The 23,342-nt window shown below is 44.5% G+C and overlaps 1 protein-coding gene across 1 annotated transcript; it reads left to right on the forward strand.

Moving 5' to 3' along the window:
* The first annotated feature begins 105 nt into the window (after positions 1–105).
* On the forward strand, positions 106–22,399 carry arhgef16 (Rho guanine nucleotide exchange factor (GEF) 16). The gene is made up of 15 exons (XM_080535045.1): positions 106–237; positions 1,095–1,868; positions 2,698–2,749; positions 3,710–3,879; positions 4,981–5,037; positions 5,977–6,137; positions 13,010–13,162; positions 14,526–14,655; positions 15,773–15,847; positions 16,080–16,172; positions 18,654–18,808; positions 20,205–20,381; positions 20,740–20,804; positions 20,979–21,080; positions 21,685–22,399. The coding sequence occupies exons 2-15, from the start codon at positions 1,287–1,289 to the stop codon at positions 21,822–21,824; spliced, it is 2,112 nt and encodes a 703-aa protein (XP_080391171.1). The 5' UTR covers positions 106–237; positions 1,095–1,286; the 3' UTR covers positions 21,825–22,399.
* Positions 22,400–23,342: the final 943 nt, after the last annotated feature.

Below are 23,342 nucleotides of genomic sequence, written 5' to 3' on the forward strand. Positions count from 1 at the left end.
TGATCAGATTTCCACAGCGTATTTACGAACGCACCCTTTAATTGACAGGACCTCACCTGTAGTGACGTACATGCAGTGTTGAGGGGCTCCTTGTGGGAACAGAGGAGGAAGTGGAAGGAACAACATATATTATATGTACTGTCGTATATTCTCTGAAACATTCCTCAACTATTCAGGGGAACACTCGCCAACACACTAAGTTGTTTACAAGAGGATGTCTTTTCCAGAGCCGGACAGGTAAAGTAAGGCTACAGTTGTACATGAATTCCCATGATGGTTTTGTGCAAGGCAGTAACATTGCTGTCGTAAGTCGTGGGAATGTGACAGACATTTTTTTTTCTTCGGGAAAAGTCGGGCAGGTTTTTGCGACGTGCACTGTCCGTCTGATTCTATGAACACGATTGACATGAAACATGAATCTGGGTGGAATGGAGTTGCTATAAATACTGCGTTGCCACTTAATGTTTGATCAGCTGATTTATAGATGTGTCCCTACAACGTTGTCTTTATTAAACATGTTTGATAAGAATAAACCTGTTCGCAATTGAGGTTACGCAACTGACAAATGAAGCAGGCCTATTATCAAACAGATGCAAACCAACTACTTTTCATAATTGTTTTAGAACACTGATAGACTTATTAGGACTTATGACTTATGATTTATGACTTGGTAACAAATCTACCTGCTGCAGAATTATGGTCATGTCATAAGCTTCAGTTACTTCGGCGTGTTGAGCAGTTTCTTTCAATGGACACGTCTTTATTATATAAACTGGGAATATAAATGAGAGTGTGTGTGTGGGTGCAGATTTGCGTTGGAGATCCTTCTCTCTGCTGTTGTGTGCAGTAGGCTGAGTGTTGAGTCACGGGGTTGATCCATGTTATTCATCTGAGCTTGGACACGGCCGACTGGTGCTGGGGATGAGGTGGAATCACGAGTTTCGGTACTGGAAGAGATTTGGGAACCCCCCATTTGTCGGGGAAAACCTTTTTCTAGCAGTCACATTCGAAGCAGAACATTTTCTGGCTCACAATATGCTATTAATGACAACCTGAATATGAAGCCTTAATCCTCTCATGTCTTGTCCTGACAGACACTAGGTAGCCTTTGTGGATTCTGCAGAGAACAACGAGCTCACCAGGCAGAGCTGTGACAGAACCAGGGAGACCCGTGAGAGCGTTGACAGAACCAGTGTGACCCGTGAGAGCGTTGACAGAACCAGGGAGACCCGTGAGAGTGTTGACAGGACCAGGGAGACCCGTGAGAGCGCTGACAGGGTAGAGCCATGTCCCACAGACAGTCGGACGGCTCCGCGGGCGACCAGGACCCCCTCCTCTTGGAGCGCCGCTTCTCCTCCGACCTCCAACTGGACGGCGGTGGCATCGGGGACTTGGGAGTCGTGACAGACGACCACGGCAGCCGACCGCAAGGCTCGCCCACCACGTCCCCGAACGAGCCGGCGTCAGTCCAGAAGCCACAGGTGGTGCTGAGCACCCGGAGCCCCGCGGCGCTGAAGCTAGGCACTCACCAGCTGATCCCCAAGAGCCTAGCGGCAGCCAGCAGGCACAGGAACCACCGCCACCACACCACGGTGGTCACCTACCCCGTGGGCTTGGAGGCCACCTCCTCCTCCTCCCCCAGCAGGAGCCGCCACTCCACCCAGGGCCCCCACCTGTCCTGGGAGGATTACGACAGCGACGGGGACGGCTTCGCTCTGCGGAGGAACCGCAGGAACAAGTCGTACAGGGCGGCGGTGACCAGCCTGAACATAGAGGCCATGGTGGAGAAGAGAGGGGGGGGGGCGTCCATGCTGAAGCCCGTGAAGGAGGACAGGGCGCCAAGCCCCAGGACGACGAGAGGACGCAAGGCAAGTGGAGGAGTGTGTGTGTGTGTGTGGGGGGGGGGGGGGGGGGGGGGGTCACTCTGCTTCTGCCCTGTCGCAGGAAAAAAAGCTTTTTGAATGTTTTTCATAGACCCATCCTTTCAAATCTGTCATCCAATCATTTGGTTGAGCAGCTGTTGTTGTTGTTGTTGTTGTTGTTGTTGTTGTTTCCAGCATTGACACTGAAACATTAGATGAGAATATGGAGGGTTTGTCATGTGAAGGATTGCTTTAGTATCAGACGGCTTTAGTATCAAAAGTGTCTGTTTGCAGAACTCAAACTCAACTAGTTCATAATACGTCTGTAGTATTGGAATAATGCAGAAGTGCAGTGTGAGCTGTCACAGTTGTCATATGAAGCTCTCCTGAGAGAGAGAGAGAGAGAGAGAGAGAGAGAGAGAGAGAGAGAGAGAGAGAGAGAGAGAGAGAGAGAGAGAGAGAGAGAGAGAGAGAGAGAGAGAGAGAGAGAGAGAGAGAGAGAGAGAGAGAGAGAGAGAGAGAGCATGAGAGAGGGTGGGAAATAAATGAATAGAATACTCTCTGCATGGACCAAAAAGCACTGACCGAATTGGATGAGTGGGGAGTAACAGAGAGAGAGAGAGGGAGGGAGGGAGGGAGGGAGGGGGAAGAGGAAGAGAAGGAAAGAAGTGAGAGAGGAGAGATGGAGTGGTGTCTCTCTCTCTCGCTGTCTTATTGGAGGCCGTTGCATTCCTGTGTGATTAACTCAGGCTGTGGTGCTTCTGTCCCCCCTCACACACACACACACACGCACACACACACACACACACACACACACACACACACACACACACAGAGAACCCTGGGGAGGAAGAAGAACCAGAGGCACGGGGGATCGTTCAAAGACGGTACGTGGTGTGTCACTGCTTCCCTGCTGACGGCACTTTGGCCCTATAAGTCTGTATAAGTCCTGTTTACACACAAACCCTGGGTTCCCATACTGGTATTACAGGGGTTTAATAGGTGCAGAAGACCTAAAAGGCTTCAGTCTCAAATGTATATCCTGGCAGTTGGGAGAGATGAACCGAAATTCTATGTCTATTGGCTGCTATTGCTTGTGAGGATTTCTCAGTTCACTGATTGGATCCCAGTCCTTGGTTGTTTCAGAGAATGGTCGCCCAAACAGACATTCATAGATGGATCCCTGATAATAAGTAGTGTTTGTTACAATGAATCTCAAAGAAAAGTTATTCAGGGGTCCCTGTGGGAGAAGCCTTTTTGGTGCCATCTCTGTGGACATCTCTCTGTACAGTGAATGAAAGCGCTATCGTTTCTATAACCCCCCATGTACAGTCAGTCAGTACTTTACAGTTGCGTTCCAGAAGATTCTCATTCTGGAGAGTGTGTAGCGGTCTTCAATAGCACATTAGCGTGATATTATAATCCTAATTTGCACAAACACAGCCAAATGTGTGTGTCTGTATGCTGTCTGTGTTTGGAGCATATAGTCAACGATATAGTCCAGCAGTGAATACAGCTGGTAATGTTATTGAGAGGCCAGGCCACAGAAGCCCATATCCTCAATTGAAAAAAGGAATAGGGAATAGCATTATTCTGCACCCTCAGGGAATAGCATTAAAAATGCCAAAGGAAATCCTTGAATCGGAATGCAGTCAGCGTACGGAATCTGATTCCATCATGTCCTCCGTTTTCTTTTTTAGTTCCCAAAGGCCATTTCCATTTGTCTTCTTCTTTCCTAATTCCTTTTCCGTAAAAGTAATGTACATCACGACAAAAAGGGACATTCCCATGCGTAGTGTGGAGAATCACCTTATATTTTTGGATTGCGTTGGTCTCCTATGGGACAGATCCCAGGCTCTACCAGGAGATCCGGGAGAGAGGGCTGCACTCCACCAATCAGCATGCAGAGGAGGAGCTCCAGGATGACTTTGTGCACTTGGAGCCGGCCGGGGAGGACCAGGGCATCGTGGTGAAGAGCTACAGGCCAGCGCAGGTCACCTGGAGCCAGCTGCCACAGGTAGAGAGACCACAGGGGTCTGACAAGTATCTGATACGGCCAGCACTCTGACGTTAATACACTTTATTGAGTAGAGAGGCCCGGCTAGCAATCGGAAAGGTCGCTGGTTTGATCCCCCGCCTCAGGAGGGAGCTGCATGTGAGCTGGTGACTGGAGGGTTGCCGGCATCATATCTAAGGTGCCTTCCACTGCTGTTGTGCCCTTGAGCAAGGCACTTAACCCCTAATTGTTCCAGGGGCACTGACTATAGCTGACCTTGTGACTAGAGCAAAAAAGTACATTTTGTTGTACTGTGTGCAATGACAAAAGGTTTGAATCTAATCTACGGTAATCTAGAACACGCCTTTTCCTCACCAGATGGGTCTCCCAGGGGGACTGGCAGGGGCATGGGTATATGGAAGCCCGAGCCTGAGATTGAAGAATACACCATTTAAATGGCATATGACTGCCCCCATGGGACTTTCACTGCTGAAGCAACATACAGTTTATCAGACCTGGGTCATACCGTCACGTGAAAAGTCATGTGAAAAAATTCGGACACCCCGTTAAATGTTTAGTTTAAGAAATATGGACAAATCAATATCTGGTCTTCTTTCAAACAGTATATACTATATATAGCTAAAGGTTATGACAAAGGTTTTCGTGGGGTGTCCTATCTTTTTCACATGACTATGTCAGTGACTTCCGTTTCCACTTCTGGGACTACTCCAGTAGTTTTACTGCAAGTACGGCTGAAGTCAAGTATTTAATAATACATTAGACTTATATAGCACTTTTCTAGACACTCAAAGATACATTACAAACTGAAAAGGTCGAGTAGTAATATATATATATTTTTATTAAAAAATTATAAAAAATAAATAGGGGCCTAATTAAGGTAGTGCTGGGGACACATGGGAAGGGGAGGGGGTGGGGGTTAACTGGTGAAGGCCAGCTTGAAGAGGTGGGTTTTGAGGGCCTGTTTAAATGTTGGCAGGGTGTTGGTCTGTCTGATGTGGTTGGAGGTGTTTTAACGTATGTTTTGGATACAGGTCTGCTGTGCTACACTGCTTTTCTGATATTTTATTCCGTCATATTTTGTTCTGTTATCATTTTACAAAGGTGAAGGATGCAGGCATTCTGGAGAGGATCTCAGCTGAGGAACGGAAGCGTCAGGAGGTACGTGTGTTTGTGTGTGTGTGTGTGCGCTCATGTGCGTGTGCGTACGTGTGTGTGTGTGTGCGTGTGTGTTTGTGTGTGTACGTGCGCGACTGTGTCTGTGTCACTTGTAGCTAGTGTAGCTAGCTATGTGTTTAGTTTACTGTGGAGGACACTGCCCACCAGAACACTTTATGAGTAGTGTGAACACAGTCATGTTCCTGTGTCAATAACAAGGTTCACTCTGTGTGCACTCCATTCCCCAGGGAACAGCCACACCCTCCCCTGCCTTTTGTTCGACGACTCCAGTCCACTGTTGCTCTCCTGTTGTCTTACCCTGTTGTTTCAATGTCACCTGTCTCAAAAGCCTCAAAAGCCTATGGTTCCTAGTGTAGCCCTTCAATGCTATCGAAGGACATGAGAATTTAATGGGAAAAATCGTATCTAGATTTGAACTCATAGATAATTTCTGCTGGCCAATAGAGAGATGTTACGAGGCAGAGGGTTTGATTTGATTTGATTTGAGTGTGTAATGCCCTGGAACACCATATTAAGTCAGATAGGCGTGTGCTGTTTTCCAAAATGGGAATACAGAATGTTAGATACCTGCTGCCAGAAGTGCGTTTCTAGGCGCGGTAGGCGAGGTATTCTGAACGTGGCCCTGGGGGATGAAGAAGCCGACTCGTCGTAAGGCCGCATTCTGACGGCTCTCCTGACGCTCTAAGCCTCTAACGCTGACACAATCCTCAGCTCTCCCTTTCTAAAGCGTTTGATGAACAAGTCCGAAACATTCATGTCCTCGCTTGAACGAACTGGTTCTACCAAGTCCAATCAGAAATACTAAAGTGTTCCCAGGCTAATGTTTGCCCCCTCGCGTCAATGTCCTACCGTCTTCAATAACATCCAAAAAACAGAAATGAGAGAGTTCAGCCGTGTTTTGTGTTGTGGTGGTTTGACCAGGCCATCTTTGAGATCATCACGTCAGAGTTCTCGTACCAGCACAGCCTCAGCATCCTGGTGACCCACTTCAAGGACAGCAAGGAGCTCCGGGACACGCTGACCACCACGGAACACCACCACCTCTTCTCCAACATCGCCGTCATCCACGGGGTCAGCAAAAGGTAAGGCTTGTTGTGTTCCCTTCACGGCTCTTCCAAAAGGAAGGAGAATATCGGTCCCAGGTTTTCGAAGGGTTTTAGTCTGAAACTTACTGGTGTTTTTTCACAATCATTTTTGTTTTTTCTTCTGACCTCACAAAGAAAAGATGCATGGTACTAGCTAGATATATTTAGGGGTTGTATGTACTGTACTATACTCCCAGATACCTGACTATACTCCCAGATACCTGACTATACTCCCAGATACCTGACTATACTCCCAGATACCTGACTATACTCCCAGATACCTGACTATACTCCCAGATACATGACTATACTCCCAGATACCTGACTATACTCCCAGATACATGACTATACTCCCAGATACATGACTATACTCCCTGATACATGACTATACTCCCAGATACCTGACTATACTCCCTGATACATGACTATACTCCCAGATACCTGACTATACTCCCAGATACCTGACTATACTCCCAGATACATGACTATACTCCCAGATACCTGACTATACTCCCAGATACATGACTATACTCCCAGATACATGACTATACTCCCAGATACATGACTATACTCCCAGATACCTGACTATACTCCCAGATACCTGACTATACTCCCAGATACATGACTATACTCCCAGATACCTGACTATACTCCCAGATACCTGACTATACTCCCAGATACCTGACTATACTCCCAGATACATGACTATACTCCCAGATACCTGACTATACTCCCAGATACATGACTATACTCCCAGATACATGACTATACTCCCAGATACCTGACTATACTCCCAGATACATGACTATACTCCCAGATACAGGTGCAACTAAAAAAATTAGAATATCGTGCAAAAGTTCATTTATTTCAGTAATTCAACTTAAAGGGTTAAACTTAGATATTATATAGACTCATTACATGCAAAGCGAGATATTTAAAGCCTTTATTTGTTATAAATTTGATGATTATGGCTTACATCTTATGAAAACCCCAAATTAAATATCTCAGAAAATTAGAATATTACATGAAATCAATAAGAAAAGGGCTTTAAATACAGAAATGTCAGCCCTCTGAAAAGTATAATCATGCATATGTACTCAGTACTTGGTTTGGGCCCCTTTTGCATGAATTACTGCCTCAATGCGGCGTGGCATGGATGCTATCAGCCTGTGGCACTGCTGAGGTGTTATGGAAGAACAGGATGCTTCAATAGCGGCCTTCAGCTCTTCTGCATTGTTCGGACTCATGTCTCTCATCTTTCTCTTGGCAATGCCCCAAAGGTTCTCTATGGGGTTCAGGTCAGGCGAGTTTGCTGGCCAATCAAGCACAGGAATCCCATGGTCATTTAACCAGGTTTGGGTACTTTTGGCAGTGTGGGCAGGTGCCAAGTCCTGCTGGAAAATGAAGTCAGCATCTCCATAAAGCTTGTCTGCTGAAGGAAGCATGAAGTGCTCTAAAATGTCCTGGTAGACGGCTGCGTTGACTGTGGACTTAATGTAACCCCTGCCATATGGGCGGGGCCTGAGTTCTATTTTAAATAAGTGGCGGTATTACCTGTAATAATAAACTATTCAAATTATGACGATCAGTGCCTCCATTAACTATGTGGAAGTAATTTTAAATAGGACTTCCTTTTTAATCCTTTTAATGTATTTATGTTTTAATTATCATATGAATTGCCTATTACCTGTTTATGATACAACACAGTGGCTTTAAATGCAAATACCAAAGGGTATATATTTATTTACTAAATGCTAAATTTAAAGTGTTGGTAGTCAATTATAATGTTATACAAAGTCAATAGACAATATTCACAATACAATGTCAACAGACAATATCACAATATCACATAACAAAATATAGGCTCAAAGCCTATTCCAATTCCTTTCAAGGAAATAAATGTAATGTTTCCAATAAACTCAAAGTCAACTCAAAGGATTCACAATTGTACAATATATCATTCAGTAAAATAAAAAGGTGGGCCCACACTCACACACACACACGCACTCTGTAACTCAGTCCATTAACCAGTGTTACCGTTGCAGCTGACGTTGCTTGTGAGCAGGGGGCCTTGAAACTGTTATGGCCACTTCACTCGTCCACACGAGTCCAAACAAAAGCTTGTGCGTGGTTCAGTACTCACGTAACCTCGTGGGGAACTCGTAGGTAAACGAGGGGTTTGAAAGATGGTGTAAATAGAGGCAGAGATGAGGGGGGATGAGGTCCAGCGCTCTCCCACGAGCGCAGGAGAATGATTGAAGTACACTGACGCGAAGATTCAATGGACGGTCTCGAGTTACCCCAGGCGATTGGAAACGGTCTCCGTTGTCCAACGGAGAGCTTTCCTTTGGCTTGGTCTCTCGACTTCCAATTCTGAATTAACAGAATACACTGAGCTACAAAATCCAATAGCTATTTCGTTTTGATAAAGCTAGAAACAATTTATCACTCTTAGCTCTACAGTCAAATATAACATACTACAACGAGTAGATGTAGCTTATAAACAAACACCAGACATATGTATTTACCTCTGGTAGCTTCAATGTGCACCAACATCCAAAAGAATAACTGTTCGTTGATTCCCGAATTGTTAATACACACAGCATACACAACAAGTCTTACTTCCTCGACGAGGTCCTCAAACATTCTGACACGCAACCTAACGCTATTAGTACAAAGTCCCGCCCCCTCTCTCTCAGCATACATTTAATTGGCTAGCTCTTCCCGATGGACCAATGAAATAAAGAAATGAATGAATGACATATAACCAATGAGCGAACTCACATTAGAGTTTGTAAACAAGTACACATTATAAACTTATAACAATGTTAATAACCGTGTACATAACCATGAAATGATGCTTATTTATTAAATGGACTTATTTATTGAAATGCTCATAGCTCACGTTAGTAGCTGGGCTACATTAATAAAGCACAGTGGACCATTAATTGTGGACCATAATTTAAATTATTAATTTAAATTATGGACCAACACCAGCAGATGACATGGCTCCCCAAATCAACACAGACTGTGGAAACTTCACACTGGACTTCAAGTGTCTTGGGTTGTGTGCCTCTCCATTCTTCCTCCAGACTCTGGGACCTTGGTTTCCAAATGAGAGGCAAAATTTGCTCTCATCAGAGAAGAGAACTTTGGACCACTGAGCAACAGACCAGTTCTTTTTTTCTTTAGCCCAGGTCAGACGCTTCTGACGTTGTTTGTTGTTCAGGAGCGGCTTTACAAGAGGAATGCTACATTTGAAGCCCATGTCCAGGATCCGTCTGTGTGTGGTGGCTCTTGATGCACTAACTCCAGCCTCAGTCCACTCCTTGTGAAGCTCCCCCACACATTTGAATGGCCTTTTCCTGACAATCCTCTCCAGGCTGCGGTCATCCCTGTTGTTTGTGCACCTTTTTCTTCCACACTTTTTCCTTCCACTTAACTTTCTATTAATGTGCTTTGATACAGCACTTTGCGAACATCCAACTTCTTTCGCAATTACCTTTTGAGGCTTTCCCTCCTTGTGGAGGGTGTCTGATGGTTTTCTGCACAACTGTCAGGTCAGCAGCCTTCCCCATGATTGTGAATTCTACTGAACCAGACTGAGAGACCATTTAAAGGCTCAGGAACCCTTTGCCGGTGTTTTGGAATAATTGGCTGATTAGAGTGTGACATTTGAGCCTACAATATTGAACCTTTTCACAATATTCAAATTTTCTGAGATATTTAATTTGGGGTTTTCATAAGCTGTAAGCCATAATCATCCAAATTATAACAAATAAAGGCTTGAAATATCTCACTTTGCATGTAATGAGTCTACATAATATTTAAGTTTAATCCTTTAAGTTGAATTACTGAAATAAATGAACTTTTGCACGATATTCAAATTTTTTGAGTTGCACCTGTACATGACTATACTCCCTGATACATGACTATACTCCCAGATACCTGACTATACTCCCAGATACATGACTATACTCCCAGATACCTGACTATACTCCCAGATACCTGACTATACTCCCAGATACATGACTATACTCCCAGATACATGACTATACTCCCAGATACCTGACTATACTCCCAGATACATGACTATACTCCCAGATACATGACTATACTCCCAGATACATGACTATACTCCCAGAGACATGACTATACTCCCAGATACCTGACTATACTCCCAGATACATGACTATACTCCCAGATACCTGACTATACTCCCAGATACCTGACTATACTCCCAGATACCTGACTATACTCCCAGATACATGACTATACTCCCAGATACATGACTATACTCCCAGATACCTGACTATACTCCCAGATACATGACTATACTCCCAGATACATGACTATACTCCCAGATACCTGACTATACTCCCAGATACCTGACTATACTCCCAGATACCTGACTATACTCCCAGATACATGACTATACTCCCAGATACATGACTATACTCCCAGATACCTGACTATACTCCCAGATACCTGACTATACTCCCAGATACCTGACTATACTCCCAGATACCTGACTATACTCCCAGATACATGACTATACTCCCAGATACCTGACTATACTCCCAGATACATGACTATACTCCCAGATACATGACTATACTCCCAGATACATGACTATACTCCCAGATACCTGACTATACTCCCAGATACATGACTATACTCCCAGATACATGACTATACTCCCAGATACCTGACTATACTCCCAGATACATGACTATACTCCCAGATACCTGACTATACTCCCAGATACATGACTATACTCCCAGATACCTGACTATACTCCCAGATACATGACTATACTCCCAGATACCTGACTATACTCCCAGATACCTGACTATACTCCCAGAGACATGACTATACTCCCAGATACATGACTATACTCCCAGATACATGACTATACTCCCTGATACATGACTATACTCCCAGATACCTGACTATACTCCCAGATACATGACTATACTCCCAGATACATGACTATACTCCCAGATACCTGACTATACTCCCAGATACATGACTATACTCCCAGATACATGACTATACTCCCAGATACCTGACTATACTCCCAGATACCTGACTATACTCCCAGATACCTGACTATACTCCCAGAGACATGACTATACTCCCAGATACCTGACTATACTCCCAGATTAACCTGCATTGCATTGATGTGTGTAAACGTGACCCAGGTACGAGAGAGAGAGATAGAGAGTCTGTTCCATTATTTGCATGTTTCTGTCGTTTTCTACCTGGAGATAGCAGATGAACTATCAGAAGAAGGAATTTACTGCAGAGCGGCAGAATGGGACCTTGGAGGATTAGCTCACACTCACTCCCCCGTGCTCACACGGTTCCTTGATGCTATCGGTGTTTTCAAAACATCATGCTTAAATGAAAGAACGACAAAAATGTTTCAATGATAGTCACCCACAGTTAACAATTGGAATCTTCACAGTGGTATGTCTAGATGAGATTTCAACATGCGCAACTAGTAAACAGTCATCTACATAGGACACCAAGCCTCAATATTCCATCCTAGTCAAAGAAACAAGAACGTTCTTGTTTTATGTGATTCCTAAAGTTCTCAGGTAGATTTTCCCTGAGTGGAAAAAAAGGTCATTTTTAGCTGTAGGGGGGGAACCAGATTCTCACTTTCGCCACTCACAGAACGTGTTTGAACACGCCGCCCAAACAGGTTCTACAGCCGTGTAGGGTCTGGCAGGATTCACACGCTGACGGCCCTGAGAGCAGGCAGTGTTCAAAGCCTTTTTCATTGTTGTTCTGCTGTGTTCTGTGAATGCTAATGGTTGTAGTATAGACAGCATTTGAAGAAGTCATTATCCATAGCATATTATCTCCTCCTACCCCCCCCCCCCCCCCCCATTGAAATGTAAAAGCACTAAATGGATCTCTGTCGAAACTGATGGGAGTGACTTCTCACTTGGCGGGGGTTGCTGAAATATGGCAGATTAGACTTGCATATCAGTTATGGTGCATGCAAGAGTGTGTGTTGTGTGTGTGTGTGTGTGTGTGTGTGTGTGTGTGTATGTGTGTGAGTGTGGGAAGGGTGGGAGTTGGGGTGCGGCGTGGCGTATGTGCTCCCTGGCTTGACTTGTTTTTGTGTGGGTGTCAGTTTACTTGTTTCTCAGTGAAAAGAGAGCGGTGTGGGACTGGATAATCGCATGTTGAACATCGGAAATGATACTAATACGAATAGGTGGTTAAGGGCATAGCTTTATTGAAATGAAGGTGAAAATCGATTTATGAATAAATGAATACAACTTTATGTTGAAACGGGCATCGTGTCGCAACAAACGTTCCTCTAATGGGTGGATACGTGTTAAAACGGAGTTCTACATTCTACTGAAATGTTGTTTTTGTGGCCTTTTGTTGTGTAGGCCTTTTTGTCTCTTCAGCAGTGTCCTCTTAGCAATAGTTCTTCACTAACAAATAAAAGCAAAATGGCCACCTTTTCCACTCAAATATTTTGATAAAAGTATTAGCGTTCAATCATAACTACTGCAGAATCTGAAGGTGTTTAGCTTAGTTTTAAATATTTCATATTTCTCCTGAAATAAGAAAATAACTAGCTGGAGAACTGACTCCACATATACCCAATTTTCTGTAGCAGGCTAGCAGTCTGTAGGAGGCTAGCAGTCTGTAGGAGGCTAGCAGTCTGTAGGAGGCTAGCAGTCTGTAGCAGGCTAGCAGTCTCAGGCAAAAGATTAAGAGATTGAGCGTCATTTGCATAAATGATCATAACAACCCAGATCAGGTAGCCTAGCCGTGGGAGGAGAGAGAGAGAGAGAGGAACAGTTAAGCGATGCGTTCTCTCTCTCTCTCCTTCTCTCCAGGTTTTTCGAGGACCTTGAGCAGCGTCACCATGACAACCCCCTGATCCAGGACATCAGCGACATTGCGCAGAACCACGCGGCCCACCACTTCGAGCCCTACATCGTGTACTGCTCCAACGAGACCTTCCAGCAGCGGACGCTGCAGAAACTGCTGTGAGTTTGACTCACTCACTCACTCACTCACTCACTCACTCACACACTCACTCACACACACTCACTCACTCACACACTCACTCACTCACACACTCACTCACTCACTCACTCACTCACTCACTCACTCACGCACGCTCGCTCACTCACTCACACACTCAGGTAGTAGGACACACACACACACTCACTCACTCACACACTCACTCACACTCACTCACACACTCACTCACACACTCACTCACACACTCACTCACTCACTCACTCACTCACTCACACACACACACTCACTCACTCACGCACGCTCGCTCACTCACTCACACACTCAGGTAGTAGGACGGACACACTCACTCACTCACTCACACACTCACTCACTCACTCACGCACTCACACAGTCATTCACTCACTCACTCACACACTCACTCACTCACTCACTCACTCACCCACTCACACTGGGCCTCAATTTGCTTGAGCAAATATTGCTGAGCAGAGCAAAAATGAACAAACTCAACATACTCCACACAGTATATGTTGTCATTGTGCCTTGTGTCTTTAACCATGTTTTCAGAAAACTGTGATTATTCACTGTTTTAGTAAACGGTATAAAGAAATGCAAACGCTAGTTGCAGTATTGGATTCTGTCTCATCACGTCGATTCCAAAGATGAGGATTAAGATGGCCGACGTTGCTCACTATTGGAGCCTTCGGACTCTTTCCTCCCATCCACGGGGTCTCACTCGCTTAACGTGAGTGAGCTGGTTTAGCCCACCGTGAGGTTAGAAAGGTTTCACAGCCTTTGGAGAGGGACTCTGATCTAGAAGTGGCTGGAAACCCTTGCCTGCACCTTGAAGACTTACTCACGGCAGATCAGAGAGGTGAAAGTGTGATATCCTGATGTTCCTGTGTGTGTGTGTGTGTGTGTGTGTGTGTGTGTGTGTGTGTGTGTGTGTCTGTGTCTGTGTCTGTGTCTGTGTCTGTGTCTCTGTCTCTGTCTCTGTCTCTGTCTCTGTCTGTGTCTGTGTCTGTGTCTGTGTCTGTGTCTGTGTCTGTGTCTCTGTCTCTGTCTCTGTCTCTGTCTGTGTCTGTGTCTGTGTCTGTGTCTGTGTCTGTGTCTGTGTCTGTGTCTCTGTCTCTGTCTCTGTCTCTGTCTCTGTCTCTGTCTCTGTCTGTGTCTGTGTCTGTGTCTGTGTCTGTGTCTGTGTCTCTGTCTCTGTCTCTGTCTCTGTCTGTGTCTGTGTCTGTGTCTCTGTCTCTGTCTCTGTCTCTGTCTCTGTCTCTGTGTCTGTGTCTGTGTCTGTGTGTTTTTATGTGTGTGTGTGTGTGTGTGTGTGTGTGTGTGTGTGTGTGTGTGTGTGTGTGTGTGTGTCAGGGCCAGTAACACTGCCTTTAAGGAGGTGCTGAAGCGGATCGAAGGGAGCAGCAACTGTGGAAGCCTGCCCATGATCTCCTTCCTCATCCTGCCCATGCAGAGAGTCACCCGGCTGCCCTTGCTGCTGGACGTGAGTCCCTCCCCGTCTACCCCTGGTCACCTACATCACTGGCTGCTAACCAGAGCACAGCCCATCACTAGGATATCCTATGTCTGTGGGGTCCTGAGATGTTGAATGTATTTCTCTAGCGGTTTGTTAGTAGTGTGACTGCAATGTAAGACCGCTTGTAAACGCAACCGATAGGATCTATTAAAGGTACAGTTGAATGAATGATTATGTAGCAGATACTACATCATCAGAATCAATCATACCAATTGATTCTGGAGGAATATTCATAAATCGTGAGCTTAGAATGATATGGTTCTATCTCTGTTTAGGGTAGTTCATAGATATTGAGCATCAACGTTTTTACATCCCATTATGTTTTGTGAGATGGAACCTTTGTCTTTTATGAATGACCAACTCAAAAATGTCAACATTTTAAAAATAACACCACACAGGCATTAATAAACACCTTGGTACCTTTTGACAAAAATGGTGATAGAACCTTATAATTGTAACGTCACGAAATGCTGCATGATATTTAGTACAACTGTCTTTACCCTGTCATGATCTAGCTATCACGGTGGTCTCATGAACTGTCAGTCCATGACCCGGCAGGGCTGCCGTTTGGCTAGAATACAAATTAGGGATTGGAGCTTTCTCAGTGGGTTATCTACCCCCGTTTATGGTGTGACTATACAGGGAGGCTGTGATCGCCCCCTAATGGACTTGTCTGGTACTACCCTTATAACAGCCAGGTTGGATATCCATTCTCTGGGCACAGTTGTTCAAAACTGATTTCCCCCTATAACGACTCCAAAATCAGCCAGATAGATCTGATCCTGGATTGCAAAAAAAAAAAAAAATCGAATCTGGAGTATATGGCTAGTTTAAAATAAAAAATAAAATAAATTGGTACGGTATCAGGAGGACATGGCTGTCTAGTAATACGGCATTTCCACGGTTGACACACTTTAGGGTGTTTGGTATCTGAGGGGGCGACACAAAGTTATCTGTGGGGATGTACAAAAGGTGATTATCTGGTGTTTGTTATCTGGGGTACAGGGGGATGCATACAGTTGGATGAGCTATTTGAGACCCAGCCTTATCCTTATCCTCCCCCCCCCCCCCCACGCACACCTAGACCATCTGTCAGAAGACCCCAAACACAACAGCCGAGTACTTTGCTGCCGTCTGGGCTCTGAAGGCCATCAGCAAGGTAGGGAACTCAACCAGGACACAACAACAACAACAACAACAACAACAACAACAAAGAACACATTTATAAAAAATGTATCTGGATATTTGATGTTGTACAGTGCTGTACCATTTTAGACACAATCATAGATTTCCTTTTGCTATACCCCTATGACTTGTTTTTTGGTATCCACTATGAAAAGTATTGTATTGTAAGAGTGTTTTATTGCTGTTCTGTGTCACCGTCTTGTCAGTTGGTGAATAGCTGCAACGATGGAGCCAGGCGTATGGAGAGAACGGAGCAGATGTACACCATTCAGAAGCAGATGGATTTCGGCAAGATCAAGGTACAAGGCAGGCTCACACCCCCCCCCCCCCCCCACACACACACACACGCCTCACAGTCCTCACACAGCACATGAGCCTACATGTTTTCCTCGATGCTGTCAATGTCGCACAAAATGAATCTTGTGTCCAAAAGTCCTGAGTACATTGTCCCCAAGCAATGGCAAGGCAGGTTTATTTGTATAGCACATTTCATACAACTGGGGAAATTCAAAGTGCTCATTAAGTAATAAATGAAAAATAAATATTTTATTTAATAAGATTTACATTTATTTAACATTTAATAAGCTAACGGATAAAAAGACATTGATAAAAGTGTTAGTGTTCAATCATAACTACTGCAGAATATGAAGCTTAGTTATTAGCATATTTATCCTGAAGTAAGAAAATCACTAGCTGGAGAACTGACTCCACATATACCCATATATGGACTTATTAAGAGGTACTATGCATCTCATCTCAGACATGTCATTAAAGGTGTGGGTAACAGCAGTGGTGTAGTCTACGTGATACGCAGGACTACGCCGTATACCCACAGGAAAGGCCAAGGATTTCCGTATACCCACTTAAAAATGTGTGAGGATACATAACAGCGTTTTGTGACAGAACTTTCACACTTTCATTCATAAAATTCACCCCGTCTGTGTTACGAAGCACTGATTTTTGGACCATTGGGACTGACTATAGCATCATATACCATCAAAGGGGGGAGATGTGACATGAAATATGTCAAAATGCAGCACGATCATGCACAGATCAGCCTTATAACATTTAATTTATATATATATACTGTATATATATAACGTTAGACAGGGAGACAGTTAGACAGGCATATTTATTTTTTATTGGCGTTCCGAAATGAACGATATGAGGCTGGGAGGGAGAAATCACAGTATACCCACTAGAAAAAGCTAAACTACACCACTGGGTAACAGCTCATATACCTAACTTTCACACTAGTGCTGAACCTATGTAAAACATTATACAACAGTTAGTTCCGACCAAGTAATTTGATTGGACAAGAGGCATTCCATGAGTTACGATATACAGTATAACAGCACTGGGACTTTTAACTAGATGTATCACTCCGCCGCACAGGTGTTCTAAATGACCGTTAATTAGACTACATTGTAGAGCGGACCTGCGCCATCGTACCGCTGTTCTAACCTCCGGACATTTGTCAGTGTGAGTTCAAGAGGCGCGTCTGATTCAATTGCTTGTGCTAGAATAGACTGTGTACTACTCGATACCTCACCGTATTCATTGTTAGAGAGTTGACTCATGTTGATATTTGACTATAATGTGCACACTAGAAAACGATGGAGCAGCGTGCTGTCTGATGTCAACTGGTCTGACTCTGAATCACATTCACACATGCCACCAAAGCGACTGTCAACCGAGTCATATTTCACTGGTTGCACAATACATGGAAATGTACAAATAAATGTACACGATACAAAGTAGCTTGCCACGATACAAAGTAGCTAGTTTGTGTTCAGGTTACTAGGCAACAGTCCAGTTGAACAGTCCCGTTGGGGAACTATTTTTTCTTGACGGAGCCAAAATAAATGATTAAATAAACAAACAAATAATAATCTGTTGTCACTTATTACTGTTAATTAATAAATTGCGCTGTAGAACTGTTGTATAAAACCAATATCACACTCGAGGTCTTGTGTTATACTGAATATCAGCACGGCTGTGATTGTCTTCGGTACTCGGCCTGGCGGCCTCGTACCTATGACCGAATCACAGCCGTGCTGATATTCAGTATAACACACTCCCTCTCGTGTGATATTGCTTAAATGACAAACCATGAACTTTTCTCGTTAGGGGTTGAAGTGTGTGTGTGTGTGTGTGTGTGTGTGTGTGTGTGTGTGTGTGTGTGTGTGTGTGTGTGTGTGTGTGTGTGTGAGCGTTTGTGTTCTTTGGACACACAAACAGATTGTAGTGGGATAGATCACTAGATCACTACAAACACTGTGGGGAAAATTGGATGTGGTGTGAGACTTATCAGTTAGTATACACCTGGGGCTCATCTCATTAGATAATCCAGTTGCTACCACATGTTTGCTAATGACATTCCCCCTCTTGAGGCCTAAGTACATACAGTACATTTGTGCAGAGGGAAATGTTTGTCTAGCTTACACATGGTGAACTCTGTCTATGATGGCTAGCCTGTTTATTAACCCTAACCAGCCAGATTATTAACCCTAACTAGCCTATTTATTAACCCTAACCCTAGCTAGCCTATTTATTAACCCTAGCTAGCCTGTTTATCAACCCTAACCCTAGCTAGCCTGTTTATTAACCCTAACCCTAGCTAGCCTGTTTACTAACCCTAACCCTAGCTAGCCTGCATTTCTGGACGAGCAAACTTCCTACCACAATGACACCTACAAACACAACATACACTACACACCAACTCATTATCTGTGATTAAATAAACACGTACATTATTCCTGAACGGATGTTGTCCGCAGCCCTTCCCCCTGGTGTCGTCGTCGCGGTGGCTGCAGAAGCGCGGGGAGCTGGCCGTCGGCACGGAGGAGCTCAGCATCTTCTGGAAGGCCTTCAGCAACAAGAGCTACTACCTGTTCCTCTTCAACGACGTGCTCATCGTCACCAAGAAGAAGAGGTGCCTCGTCCCCTTCATCAACAGTGTGATCTGTAGTTTGAGCACTCCCACACTTAAGACGGACTCATTGTAATGCACGGAACACGTGTTCGATACCATTCCTCCTTCCGTGCATACCGTGCATTACAATGAGCTCCATCCTCTGATTCCTACCTCCGCTAGCCTCCTGCGCAGCACACCTAACGCACCTCGAGGTCAAAATGTTTCCCGTGCCTGTATAGAGTTTCGATGTGTGCCGTCAGAATGTAGTGGGTTTGAGCTTGTTGAATACATGGATTTATGTAACATAGAGGCTTACAGTTTTCTTGTCCGATTAGGTAGGGTTCATTAGTCTTTCAGTTGGCTATCTACAGCCCTAGCTACAGCCCTAGCTCATAGTTAGCAGAACCAAAAGCTAGTAAACCAGAAAAAAAAGCGTACAAGAAACTTGACGCCTACGTGTAACACAAAGCTTATATTAGCTACTTGACTTCACACACTGAAGTCCCACTAAGTCCCACTCCGCGTCATGGTTGGAGAGTCACCACCACACATTATGGCAAGCATGCTGGTACAACTAGCCATGGCAGTGGAATAGGCAGTCATGTGATGTGTCTTCAGGGCCCAGTTGTTCAAAAAGTTTAATCTGGATCAGGAAAAACAAATCTGGATTTTTTTTTGCTATCCAGGATCAGATCTATCTGGCTGATTTTGAGTCGTACAGGGTAAATCAGCCAGCTCGATCTGATCCTGGATCAGAGAAAAGAATCAGGATAATTCTGATCAAGATTAAACGTTTTAAAAAAAACTAGAACCCAGATCTGCTCCCATCTTAGTTTTAGTGCACACATTCAACTCTCTGTGACTGTCCTGACACATTTGAAGAGTAGTCAAATGTGTCAACGGAGGCCGAGGTCACGACCCCTGTGGGGGCTGAGTAGGCCAGCTGGGAGATGTCAAGGAACATCAGATGTGAGAGGAGAGGAATGGAAGGAGAGGGAGAGGGGGAGGGGGAGGGGGAGGAGGAGGAGGGAGACCGGGAGTGGAGCTGGGCATGCCTGAGATTCCTAGAAGATCCCCCCCTCAACACGTCTGCTCAACAGACGGGGGGGGGGGGGGTGCGTGCGTGAGCATGAAAAAGAGAAGGCTATCCATGTCAACAGTGAGAGGAGGCAATATCCCGCTGTGCTGGTGTCCCTTTCAAAGCACTGAAGGGCCTCCTGTGACCCAGTGTTCAGGTCACAATGGTTCTGGGACGCTTGAGCAGCCTCTCAAATGTACACAAGGGAGGGGTTTGTTAGGGGGGAAAGAAACCTGGTAACCCTAGTTATTATATTGTACATACATTAATGTTTGAGTGATATGTCACAACTATACTTCCATTGATTTAATGTGTGTGTGTGTGTGCACGTGTCAGTGAAGAGAGCTACGTGGTGATGGACTACGCCACTCTAGAGAACGTAGAAGTCGAAGACCAGGAAGGTCACACGTCTCCGGCCACCAAGGGGAACTCCAGCCACCTCGCTCTCCGGCTGAACATGAGCAAGAACAGCGAGGGCCGACCAGAGCAGATCGCCTTGGTCGCTGAGTCCAGGTAAGCAGCAGCTCTCTCTCTCTCTTTCATATACTCAACGATCAACTCGTTTTTAGTTTCTATCCTGAGCTTGAATGTTGCCAGAGACCACAATGCTTGCAGCAAGAGGCTTAATAAACCCAACGAGTGGAATGAGTCAGCAACAGCCACGGGATACATTTTTATAAAATCATGTCAATTGGTATTTTGAGCAAACCCGGGCCATGTCCTTTGAAACCCGTTGTTTCGGTCGATTCTGAGCAAACTCACGACACAACGTGGAGTCTAGCTCCCTCTACTGACGACAAGCTGCTTTATACTATCCGTCGGTCTGCGTCCAGTAGTTTTATGGCATTTTTCATATGTCTTCAATCCCCAGGGTGGACCGAGCCCGCTGGGTCTGCGCACTTCGGGAGCACAAGCAGACAGTGCACGATAAAGACGGTAAGGGCTCCGTCATAAGACGCCGAAACATTCCATTAGTATTGCTTCTCTCCAAATTACGTTTAGGTTAGTCAACAGTAAATGCGTCAAAAGAAAAAAAAAGTCCTGTTGATCGCTTTCTCACATCTTATCGATGTTATGAGGTAAAAAGTGGGCCTTTATGGTTGGTTTCAGGCTTGCCTCAATACGAAGCCACCAAAGCCTACATGCCTAAGGTGCCGGACGAGCTGGGCCTGCAGCAGGCGGAGGTGGTCATCGTCCTGCAGAGGGAAGACGGTGAGGACAGTGTGGGGCGTCAGGGCACATTGGTGGGGTTCCAAGTTGGAGATGTTGCAGCGTTGATTGTCAGACCTCAACACCCCTGGATAACTGTTTTCAACATTTCATGAATCATACCAATATGTGACAGCGGCTGGTGAAAGGGGGAACAAGTCGGCAACCAATCAAAAAACTATTCGCTTTTATTTTGGAAAATTGAAATACATTTCAACGTTGTTGAGAATCACAACACACACTCGCTAGTTAAGCCAAAATATTGCAATGGATTGGGTGAGTAATCCCCAAGCTAGCTAGTTAACTAGAACACTACTTTACATTGTTAGCAGGCTCACAAAACAAGCTGTTAGTTGACTAGCGAGTGTGTCATTGATTTTCAACAACGCTGAGATGTATTTATATTTTTCAAAATAATATAATATAATATGTCTGAACATTAAATCGGCTGCTTCTCAGGGACTTTGCGATGTAGGGAACCTGGAATCCCACCACCACCACCCTTCATTTGAAATGGGACCCTGTGGGCTCCTTCGGAATAGAACATTGCAGAAAATGTAAGAGAGCTGACAATAATACAGCCTAATAATAATAATCCATGTCCTAGATTGGTGCCATGGGGAGAGGATGCGGGACGGAGAGAGGGGCTGGTTTCCTGCCAGCTGTGCCACAGAGATCACCAACCAAACCGCCATGGAGAACAACATGCAACGCATGAAGCGCTTGCGCAAAGAGACCAACGTTTAAGTGACGTCTAACCCAACCCTCCCGTACCAGAGAACCAAAGGTCATGGTCTGATGCTGCCGTACGAAAGCAGACTTCTGTGGGTCGTCTCAGTTGCTTTTTGAGAGCAAATACTGTTCGTTGCCCTGTATTTGCGCTGAACATATACAGGTGATGGGGTGGAGGACTGTTTGAATTTAATTGTACAGATGTTCCTTGTAATGTCATGTTTACATGTAATAGTTGTGATATGATATGTGGTATATTTACTTAGAATTTCTAGTTAACATCCTTTTATTCCGGAAGAATTTCTGTGTTGCATGTTGAGGCATGCCAGTAAGGGCCAATCCCAATTCACCCCTATGGCTTGATTTGCACGTTCACGTTTAGGGGGAGGGCTGTCCCAATTCATATTTCATCGAGCCATGGCTTCATTTCGAGGGCTAACTATGACTTCGTTTCGAGCGATTCCAGGACCAGACTAGCTTCGAAGCCATAGGGGTACGCTACCCCTTGATTCCACGATGCATTGCGAATCATCTACAGAAATCTTATGTCGCTCTATTCAATGCGGAAATGTCATTTTACTTTCTCTGTAATTACTTATTAATAAAGATTTTTTAAATGATAACCATCTTATTATCTTAGTTTAATGTCATTACAATGCATTATAGACCTTTTATAACAAGCATAACCCAAAAAAAATCGCTTTTATGTCGGTGCTGTGTCTAACGTTACAGTAACGCAACGCTGCATGACAGTCGAGCATTTCAGAGATGTACAATCATAAATCAATTATTACCTGTGGCGTTTGACAGCGGATGATGGTACACATATGTAAAGTTATCTGTCAAACGTTCGGCTGACTTGTACACGATGCACATTTTTACCTATTTCCATGTAGCGGCACCCGCAATCTAATCTGAGCAGTTGTTATTATGTAATATTATTAATGGGTTGTATCATTCATTTAAATGCATATAGACCTTTTCTTTATAACAAGCACAACAACAACACGTTATTATGCCGATGTGCTGTGTGTCTAACGTTACAGGCTGCATGACAGTCGAGCATTTCAGAGATGTACAATCATAAATCAATTATTACCTGTGGCGTTTGACAGCGGATGATGGTACATATGTAAAGTTATCTATCAAACGTTCGTTTAATGTCATTACAATGCATTAGACCTTTTCTTTATAACAAGCATAACAAAAAAAATCGCTGTTATGCCTGATCACTTCCACATATCTGCGCATTTGTCTTATCTGCTGACAGTCACCCTGTTCCTCTGACCCGGCAACTGACCCATAGAAATGTGCGCGATTAACATTTCAGAGATGTACAATCATGAAATCTAGAAATCTCAAGTTTTCTATCCACAGGCTGATACGTGCATGATAGGCGCGAATTTCCCCCCCCCCCCTTGGTGGTATAAATTGTATTGCGGCATACCAAAACAACTCGCAATCTAATCCGAGCAGTTGTTATTATGTAATATTATTGATGGATGTGACATTTTTGATGGAAGGCAGTGAGCG

Source organism: Nansenia antarctica (assembly GCF_963989245.1).
Source record: "Nansenia antarctica genome assembly, chromosome: 6".
Taxonomy (NCBI): domain Eukaryota; kingdom Metazoa; phylum Chordata; class Actinopteri; order Argentiniformes; family Microstomatidae; genus Nansenia; species Nansenia antarctica.